At 32.5% G+C, this 10,669-nt stretch overlaps 1 protein-coding gene across 6 annotated transcripts in view; it reads left to right on the forward strand.

Moving 5' to 3' along the window:
• The window catches only part of LOC145329663 (uncharacterized), a 109,631-nt gene extending 99,531 nt beyond the window's left edge, over positions 1-10,100 (forward strand). For 3 of the 6 annotated variants that reach the window (XM_080174007.1, XM_080174006.1, XM_080174008.1), the window contains 12 exons: positions 140-235; positions 1,045-1,119; positions 1,690-1,767; positions 2,315-2,400; positions 5,718-5,807; positions 6,006-6,557; positions 6,717-6,804; positions 7,178-7,351; positions 7,882-7,941; positions 8,194-8,250; positions 8,370-8,486; positions 9,093-10,100. In XM_080174007.1, coding sequence (XP_080030133.1) covers positions 140-235; positions 1,045-1,119; positions 1,690-1,767; positions 2,315-2,400; positions 5,718-5,807; positions 6,006-6,557; positions 6,717-6,804; positions 7,178-7,351; positions 7,882-7,941; positions 8,194-8,250; positions 8,370-8,486; positions 9,093-9,233 — 1,614 coding nt within the window. In that variant the 3' untranslated portion in view covers positions 9,234-10,100. The remainder of the gene's footprint in view (positions 1-139; positions 236-1,044; positions 1,120-1,689; positions 1,768-2,314; positions 2,401-5,717; positions 5,808-6,005; positions 6,558-6,716; positions 6,805-7,177; positions 7,352-7,881; positions 7,942-8,193; positions 8,251-8,369; positions 8,487-9,092) is intronic. The other 3 variants (XM_080174010.1, XM_080174009.1, XM_080174011.1) reach the window with 3 other exon arrangements.
• Positions 10,101-10,669: the final 569 nt, after the last annotated feature.

Below are 10,669 nucleotides of genomic sequence, written 5' to 3' on the forward strand. Positions count from 1 at the left end.
GTAATTTAAATAATTTAGAGTAACTGTGCTACTTAAAAAAGAATATAAAAGATTATTTTTATTTGGTAAATAATTAAGAATCAATCAATATTTCAATTTTGAAAACTAAAAATAATAGTTGATGATATTGTCATTTAAGGAGAGTACAAATGGTGATCTCAATGGTAATGGTAATGATACAGATGACGATATTGAACAGCTGGAAGAGGTGGCTCATGACATCACTTATCAAAAGGTAGACTATTCAGTATCTTTTTAAACACTTTTAGCCTTATAGAAATAAAAAAACATTTATATAAGAGCAGGGGTGTATATTCTGCAAAAGATTTATTTTTTTTTCCCTGCTACAAATTTTTATATTTTTTTTCCCGCTAGTTTTTTCTCACCAAGAAGGGGGGAAAATGGAAAAATATTTAAAGAACTCTATATTTTATTTATTTTATCCCTCCTACCACACATTTTTTTTTGGTTTTTTAACCAAGGAGGGTGGGGAAATGGAAAAAATGTTTTCAGTTTTCTTAATTTTTACATTTTTTTCCCTCACACCACTTATTTTTTAGTTCGATTGAAAATATGAAAATTTACATCACAAGGACAATAATGTCCATAGATAACAGTAAATGTTAAGAAAATCATAATTCAAGATGTAATGTTAAAGATGTGAAGGACGGGTTTAGCTAGGTAATACTGAGAGGTGAAAACAAAAATAGTAAAATAGGATCTAACTACTAAAGAGATAACTAAACCTAAGATTTAACTACCCTAGTTGTATTGTATATTAATAAATGTATAAGTGTTTATGTATAACCAAGACAACTATCTGGCCCCAGTCTTGTAAACATTTTTGTCTGCTAGCAAATTGTTTGTTTTTAGCGACTTGGCTGTTTAATATTTACGAAGCTATTTGCTGATATTCAAAGACCTAATTGAGAGTCGGCAAAGGGTCCAAGGTCTTTGGACTCACATTTAGTTAACCCCTTTTTCCCTCTATTGTTTTACTCTAATGTTTATGTGACTTGTTTTTTTATCATCCAAATATTTTAGATTGAAAGTCGGCATGTCCAGTCTTCCAGTTCAACATTTTCAACAACAGAATCATTTTTAACTACAACATCGTCCCAGGAATGTCACTTAATTTTCATGGATCAAAAGGGATAAGACAATGGCCGATAATCCTCAACGATAATACACAAAATTTCAGATTAGAATTAGTGGTTGAAACTTTTCAACACTCAACTTAATTAACCAACCAATACAAATTCACTAAAGTCCCCAAAGTTGTTAAGCCAACTAATAAGAACTTTGGGGACTTTTGAAATAAACAGCCCATTGTCTCTCTGCATTCTTTTGGTGAACAATATTCTCTGTTATAACTGAAAGTCTTGTGCTAAGCAGAACTCGGAAGCTGTGCTGATTTACTTCTGCCTGTTAAACAAAACGCTGCTTAGGGCTTAGTTAAAATTTGGCGGCTGAAAACAGCTGCGGCTTGTATTAAGTTTGGAGGGATAACACATTAAATTGACTTTAGATGAAAAAAAAACGTCGATTTTTTGAAATAGCAGTGATATTTTCAGCTGCCGTTTTTGCTGCTGCGGCTGTAGATTTTATAAACCTGCAGATAGCTAAAAAGGGAATTATGAGCTACTCAATAAATCACAAAAAATACTCAAAATTAAGTCCCGTCCATTGCAGGCTGTCTACTCTTCTGAGACTAGTGACCCCAAGGAAGAAAGAACTCTAGATTCTGCAGATTTTACTTCTCCTGAGGTAAATATTTAAAAAAAAATATTAATGGGGAATAATTATTAATCTTATAATTACGATTTGGGAAGGTATTCTTAAAAATTTGAACTTTCTAAATATCATTTAATTTACCTATCCAAACCTAAGCAACAATCTATCTATCCATGCCTCTATTTATCTATCTATCTAACCTACTACTTATATGAGAATTTTATAAAAGGGAGATTTTTAACTCATTATAAAGTCATTTTAAAATGCCTATTACTTTTTGTTTATTGAAGCTAGCAAATTTAGAGGATTGGGTCTAATTGTGGCAGTCTTTTAGCAGTTAAAGCTGTGTATTTCCTGCAGGTTTCCTTTAATATAAATATCATCTGGTTTGTGGTTGTATATATGTTTTATCCTAGTTTGACTCTGGTATATGTATATATCTCTTTCTGCATCTATTTATCTATCTATCTATGTATCCTAGGTTGACTCTGGCCTAGAGACAACCACCAGTGAGAATACCCCCTTTGCCAGCAGCTACCTTAATATAATTAACATAAGTCTATCTATCTATGTATCCTAGGTTGACTCTGGCCTAGAGACAACCACCAGTGAGAACACCCCTTTTGCCAGCAGACCAGAATCAGAGCTTGTCCTTCCTGATGACAGGTAAAAATAGTTTTAATGAATACATATCATTACTTGCAAAGTATTTCCTGGATGCAAAAAAAAATACAAGGGGGGGGGGGCACATCTGACACTTTTGCGTAAACAGGGATTATAGGCTTTGTCTTAGGAGTTATAGGATAGGTTATATCGGGAAAAAGTTTAGTTTTTGAGTGTATTTTCCTTATATTTAAAAAAAATTTTGATAGGTCTCCAGGTTCAGGTGCTGCAGGCTGGAAGGTCACTTCTGGACAGGTATAAATGAAAAAAAAATTAGTTTGAAGAGTTAGAGATCAACTTATTAAACCAAATATGCATCTTTTGGGATGTTATGAGCATATATGAAGAAAAAATAAAAATCAGCCTCCAGGTGAATTCTGGACAGGTAAAAACTGAAAATTTTAAATTTTATAGTTAGAAGAAAACTTATTTTACAAAAGTTGCTACTTTATGGATGGTGTGAACTAATTTGAAGAAAAATTTGAAATCGGGCTCCAGGTACAGGTACTGCAGGCCTCCAGGTAAATTCTGGACAGGTAAAAACTGAATTTTTTTACTTTTGAAGTTAGAACAAAACTTATTTAACAAAAGTTGCTACTTTATGGATAGTATGAACTAATTTAAAGAAAAATTTGAAATCGTGCTCCAGGTTCAGGTACTGCAGGCTTCCAGGTAAATTCTGGACAGGTAAAAATTGAAAAATTTTAATTTTATAGTTAAAACAAAACTTATTTTACAAAAGTTGCTACTTTATGTATGGTATGAACTAATTTGAAGAAAAATTTGAAATCGGGCTCCAGGTTATTAAACCAAATATGCATCTTTTGGGATGTTATGAGCATATATGAAGAAAAAATAAAAATCAGCCTCCAGTTGGATCCTGGACAGGTAAAAACTAAAAATTTTCACTTTTAAAGTTAGAGCATAACTTATTTAACAAAAGTTGCTACTTTATGGATAGTATTAACCAATTTGAAGAAAAATTTGAAATCGGGCTCCAGGTACAGGTACTGCAGGCCTCCAGGTAAATTCTGGACAGGTAAAAACTGAAATTTTTTACTATTGAAGTTAGATCAAAACTTATTGAACAAAAGTTGCTTCTTTATGGATAGTATTGACCAATTTGAAGATAAATTTGAAATTGGGCTCCAGGATCAGGTACTGCAGGTCTCCAGGGGAATTCTGGACATGTAAAAATTAAAATATTTAACTAAAGAGTTAGAACTATACCTATTAAACATTAAATCTATTTTTTTTATATAATGGTTGTAGAGTCTGTCTTTCATTGGTAAGTAAATATTAGAATATTTGTCCCATTTAACTTGAATTGAATGTAAAAAAAAAAGATTTTTCTAGTCTTCATTCAAATAATCTTGGGCACAATGTTTGTGTGCAAAAGATTGGCGACAGATTTTTTCTCAACGACGATGCTCATGCTCCTCATGAGATTGATGAGAAGTTTGTGCAGAAACATGTGATTTTATTGGCAATTCAATCTGCCAATGAATAGATGATGTCTAACTTGTCTCTTAGTTCTAATTGTCTATTTTAACAAAATTTGTTTGGTTTATTTGTTACTTTTAAGTTAATTTTGTCAGAAAGTTTTCATATCCCTTTTTTTATACTTGATAGTTGAAGAAAGTCTGCAGGAAATATGCCGCTCTAATTGCTGAAAGACTGCCACAATAAGGCTTAATACCCCAAATTTGAAGCCTGCAGCTTCAATAACTTTTTTGTATCAAATTGAGGGTATTGTGTTGGATTTTAGTTGGATTTTTACCGCAGTTAGAGCAGTTTATTTCCTGCAGGCTTCCTTTAGTGACTGACCTGTTGACAGTACGTTTTTTTATATATATATTCTAGTCAATGCTTAATATTTTTTTTGCAGATATAATTCAAAATGTAACAAAATGGTTGGATTTAACTTGAACCTTGAGCCCGATTTTAAATTTTTCTTTGTATTAGTTAAATAGATATAGTTCTAACTCTTTAGTTAAATATTTTAATTTTTACATGTTCAGAATTCCTCTGGAGACCTGCAGTACCTGATCCTGGAGCCCAATTTCAAATTTATCTTCAAATTGGTCAATACTATCCAAAAAGTAGCAACTTTTGTTAAATAAGTTATGCTCTAACTTTAAAAGTGAAAATTTTTAGTTTTTACCTATCCAGGATCCACCTGGAGGCCTGCAGTACCTGAAGCTGGAGCCCGATTTCAGATTTTTCTTTAAATGAGTTGATACTAACCATAAAGTAGCAACTTTTGCTAAAGAAGTTATGCTCTAACTTAAAAAGTAAAAATTTTTAGTTTTTACCTGTCCAGGATCCACCTGGAGGCCTGCAGTACCTGAACCTGGAGCCCGATTTCAAATTTATCTTCAAATATGTTAATACCATCCATAAAGTAGCAACTTTAGTTTAATAAGTTTTGTTCTAACTTCAAAAGTAAAAAATTTCAGTTTTTACCTGTCCAGAATTTACCTGGAGGCCTGCAGTACCTGAACCTGGAGCCCGATTTCAAATTTTTCTTCAAATTAGTTCATACCATACATAAAGTAACAACTTTTGTAAAATACGTTATGTTCTAACTATAAAATTAAAATTTTTCAATTTTTACCTGTCCAGAATTTACCTGGAAGTCTGCAGTACCTGATCCTGGAGCCCGATTTCAAATTTTTCTTCAAATATGTTAATACCATCCATAAAGTAGCAACTTTTGTTAAATAAGTTTTGTTCTTCTAACTATAAAATTTAAAATTTTCAGTTTTTACCTGTCCAGAATTTACCTGGAGGCCTGCAGGACCTGAACCTGGAGGCTGAATTTTATTTTTTCTTCATATATGCTCATAACATCCCAAAAGATGCATATTTGGTTTAATAAGTTGATCTCTAACTCTTCAAACTAAATTTTTTTTTCATTTATACCTGTCCAGAAGTGACCTTCCAGCCTGCAGCACCTGAACCTGGAGACCTATCAAAATTTTTTTTAAATATAAGGAAAATACACCCAAAAACTAAACTTTTTCCCCAAATAACCTATCCTATAACTCCTAAGACAAACCCTATAATCCCTGTTTACGCAAAAGTGTCAGATGTGCCCCCCCCCCCCCCTTACAAACAGGAATGGACAGTTGCATTGTTTACTAAAGTAAAGCCCTTTATGAGGCTTTTATACGATAAAAATTAAGAAGTAAAATTATAAGATTTCATACATACACAATAACTTTGTACTTACAGACATGGACAGCCTGACTATATGTATAGCTTAGTGTATCTTTTATCAATTTGACTTGGTGACATTTTGAATCTATCTTTTTAAGATGTGATGATGAAGACGACATTCAGCCGACACCGCGACAGCTGGAGAAACTTCTGGAAGAGAGTGGAGCTAGTGCGGAATCTTCTCCAAGGTGAGCGGAATGGAATGGATAGAAATGGGATAAACTTTTTTAATCAAGGCTCGTCTGCCGCTAACTTTCAGAGCAGTATGCCTTTGAATAGCTTAATATTCTGCTAAAAGTTACTAAATTAATATAAATTACATTGCATATTTAAAACATAACCTTAAATTACTTACTTCAAATTTGAAACTTACTTTTATGATTTAGGGAAGGGAGCAGTCCAACTTCCGGCATGGGAGAACAAGAACAAGATTATACAAATGCAGAAGAACCAAGCAGTGAAAATACAGGTGATACCTCTGAAAATCTTGACACTACACCTACAACAGATGAAAGCAATACAACAGTAAGTTCTGAAGAAAGTACGGCCATTGACACAACCAGTTTTAATGTCAAGGATGAAATTTTGAAAATAGAAGCAAGGATGAACACATCTGAAGATTCAGAAATTGATAACTTTGAACCAAGTCTTACATCAGAGCCACTAGAAGCTGAAAGTGAGGATAACTCTAAGGTTATTGATGAAACTTATGACGTGAACACCTCAATTGAATCAATGCAAGATGAAAATACAAATGAAAATGCAATGGAAGCTCCTGAAATCAAGGCGGATTCTTTGGAGCATGAAGTAATAGCCGCATCAGCTGATGCAAACCAAGATGGCGCTGAAATTAAAGATGGCGTCAATGCAGAAGTTGACCAAGATGAAACAGCTGATAATTCTACGGATGAGGCTCCTAGTCCCAAGTCTCTTAAAAGGTAACACAAGTTTAAATCTGTACCCGCTCCCAATCAATAGAGATACAACTCTTTAATTAATGTATGTTCGTCCGTGAGTGAAATTTTATGTCAATATAATATATGCAACAGAAACAAAACAATTTAAATAACACACAATTTAATTATTTCTTTTTTTAGTGGAGTTGAGGCCGCACATGCATCTGTGGAAGAAATAATTTCTGAAATTCAGAATCCTGATCTTGACTCTAGCCTAGAGGATATTCAGGTGACTAATTCACGTTTTCTGACATTTCTCTTAGACCGACATCGAAATAGTTTTAAACAGGCAGTAAAAAACTTTAGTCTTAGATAGATAATTGTATTTATTTTAGTAAAACAAATCCTTTTCTATCGGCCCGGGACTGAGAAATTTATACATGTAAAAGGCGATTTCTCTTGATGGGTCGAGGTATCCTCCACAAAAATAAATTTAAAGATTCCCAGGACCTATAAAAGGCAACATTGTATAGGAGAACCATATCGGTTCAGAGTTTAGCGAGATCCTTTGGTTCAGACAGACAGACACACAAATAGATCCTGTTACTTTATTATAAGGCTATTTCAATAAAAGGTTATTATAAAACTACTCGTTATTTTAGGCTATGGTCGAAGAGGCCAAAAGTGAACTGAGTGACAAGGCCGACTCGACAGCCAGTCTGGGCATGCCGCTGGCTGTCGGCGGAGCCGTAGCGGCAGCCGGAGCTATAGGCGCAGGCCTGCTGACATCCCCCCCACCTGCCACAGCTCATGGTTATGATCCTAATGACCCTAAGGTAATTTTTAAATAAAGTTTCAAATTTTTTAATTTTTATTCAAAGCAATTTTTAAGGCAATTTCACTTAAAACTAAAATATTAATTGCATATTTTGTGTAAATATAGGATTGTTAGGAGAGCCCCTAGAAATAGGACCAAAGATTAGTTATCTACTGAGCCTAGCTACTTAAAAATATGGGAAGGGGGTTTGGGAGTCCATTTAATTGTTTGTGTTATTCATGGGAATCATTCTCCTTTTTAAAAAGGGGTATGATGTCTGTCCTTACCAAAACATAAGATCTTGAAAAGTTTTGATCAATCAAGAGAAAAAAATACGCGACTAACCCTCCCCACCAATTTTTTCTCCATTTTTATTAAGTTTAAAACCTAAGTTTAAGGTATTTGGCCGAACGTACTTAAATTAGAGTTGGGGAACGATTTGATTCTCAATCATCAAACAGTAACTTCTGATATTCAAAAGTGTAGTTTATCCAATCACAATTATGTTAAAAATCTTACATTAGTCTTGATATTAAAAAAAATGTTTAGGTGAAAGAGTTGGAGGAATGGGAATTAAAAAGTCACCACGATAAATCTTTACATCTTGATGTAAGTTTCAAATATTGACAAAAAGTTAGATACTGTAAAATAACATTTGTAGATTCCTGGGAAGATATTCTTAGATATCGAACATTTTAGCCAATTGAATTACATTTTAAAAAGAAATTTATGAAATAAGCATATTATATTAGCAATGAAAATTCCATTATTGATGTAACCAAATTAAATTTTCAGTTAAGGTATAAGGTGACACTTAAAACAATTTTATGGCTAGTCTTATTATCACAATTAATTATTTAGGATGAGGCCTACGCAAGAATTCTTGGGCTAAGAAGGCACAAAAATAAACCTTTGAAGGTAAAAATTAATTTTGGGCAATGCTGTGTATTTTTGGTATTATATCATGGTGAAGGCATGAAATCAATTAATTTTTATGAAACTTCACATGGAAAGACCCCTTAAATTGCTATTTTAAGGGATCGTTCGTTTCTATCAACAAGCGCAACAGATTTCCAAAAAAACAAAACATTCATCAATGGAGAAAAAGTGGGCAGCCTGTTCAACTTGGAATCAATGTTAGCAGCCCAAAACAGGCAATTATACCTAAACAATTTGTCATTAAATGGGTGGATACCACTCCAGTAGACATCTTGTAATCCGAGACCTAAGCTAGTTTGAAAGATGCGACTATAATTTTTTTTAAATAACACTTTTTAAATTTTTTTTTGCTTAATATAAAGCTCAAAAGAATAAAATCGACTGTCATTGAATTTGTATACTGCCAGGGAAAGGACACATTAAACTGTAAATGATACTTGTACCGAAAGTTTTATCAATAAGTTATCTCATTATCTCAATAAATTTTGGTGCAACTATCATTGTCCCAGTTTTTATGTTCATCATTATTGGGGATTTATATAAATTCATTGTCTTATCCCTTCGGATCATTGATTTATATATCAGGATTTTAGAATAATATTTACCTAGTCAGCTTATAACAACAAAAATTAATCATAAAAAAAATCACGAAACCTATACGAGATTTTCAGCTGTCGTTGGGGAGCAATACTTGGCGACCTTTTTTATGCCCCCCAAATATTATTTTAGAGCAATTTCGCTTGTTGGTTATACCTTATTCCTGATATTTAATACTGATTATCAACAAAGGGTTGTAATTTTTAAATCTACATTTATTGCAGATGGAGGAGCGAAGGTTATTAATGGAGGAAATGGACAGGCACGACAACTACACCCTGGCAAACAGGCGCACCAACAACCAGTTTGACCTCAGCTGTGTCGGCTCATGGCTGATCAGAATATTAATCAAGATATTTGATTGATCAAGCCTTTATCCCGAAGTTGTTGGTCTCTACCCTTTTGCTTATAAAGTTTCTATAATTTTAAAATAAAATTTTAAATTCAAATTATCAATTTCTTAGATACCTTTTAGTAATTGCCCACCGGTAATTTACCTCTTAAAGTTATGTGGACCATTCCACTAAAATGTAATAAGGTGGAAATAGTGCATTTTATGTGTGCTACAATTATGTAAAATATAGTCATTTTATGTAAATTAGTTAAAGCAGGGATGCTGTGCTCTTTCTATATTAAACATTTTTTCTGTAGTCAATTATAAAATATTTGTTAAGGTAATAACTAAAGGCTAAGTTCTCAAAGGCCTGTAAAATGAACTATAAATGCAATAAGAGCACAAATTTAGTCTTTCTTGTGTTTTTTTTCATTATTAAAAATATAAAAATTGTTTATTTTTTGTGCCAAACGTCTTTTTAAGATTTCCATAATATAATAATGAAGTAAAAAACCATTTGCAGTATGGCTTCGAAACCGGATTAATATCCACTGGATCAGAACCGGTACTTAGCTATACTGAAAAATCATGTATCGTATCGTATTATAAAAAATTTTCCGCGAATAAAAAAACAAAATCAACAACAGCTCAGTTGGCTCAAATAAACTGGAATAACTTTTAATTTTTTTATCCGCGGAAAGCTGTCTATAATATAATGCGATACATAACTATTGCTACTTAAATTTCATGTTTTAACTATTTGCTATACCGATACCTACAATATATTCATTTTGCTTGAATTTAAAAATGCATTTTTGTACATTCGTATATATTGATATGAATATGTAAATTTACAAGTGTTCTATTTTTATAACTAATAAACTTTGGGATCCTGAAACCTTTAAATTTTTATAAGTATTGCAGCTGCTCTATTATTAGTGTCTGTCCGAACGTACATGTTAGACTACGCAAACATTAGCTGCATGTACACACGGTGTTTCAAAAAAACTGCGTTTTCCGGTTTTGAGAAACAACCAGAAGGAATACGAAAAAAAGGAAAATAGGTCCATATTCTACGTAAAAATGTACATCTAATTTACTTAAGGTGTTTTTTGATATCTCTAAAAATGCGGCTGTACTGATTGGTACATGTAGGGGAAAAATGCTTGATGTTGAATATGAGATATCAATTAGATTGAAATAACTTGTATATTTTGCAACATATTGTTTCAAAAGTACAATATCAAAGTAGTAAAAGCTTAAATCAATGTCCCCCATATGAAATTTTTTACATATTTTCTTTTTTGGCTCCATGCATAGACCTTTTTAGGTTCTTCAGAATTTAGTTTTTTCTATTTCTCTTTGACAAAGTCATTTGTAGAAAAAAAATCTCTATTAATACTGTGTGCATTGACAAATAAAACAAGTCACTTTTTATTTCATTTCAATAACTTTAAAAATAAGCAA

Source organism: Acartia tonsa, chromosome 10, assembly GCF_053477335.1.
Source record: "Acartia tonsa isolate MP-2025a chromosome 10, ASM5347733v1, whole genome shotgun sequence".
Lineage (NCBI taxonomy): Eukaryota > Metazoa > Arthropoda > Copepoda > Calanoida > Acartiidae > Acartia > Acartia tonsa.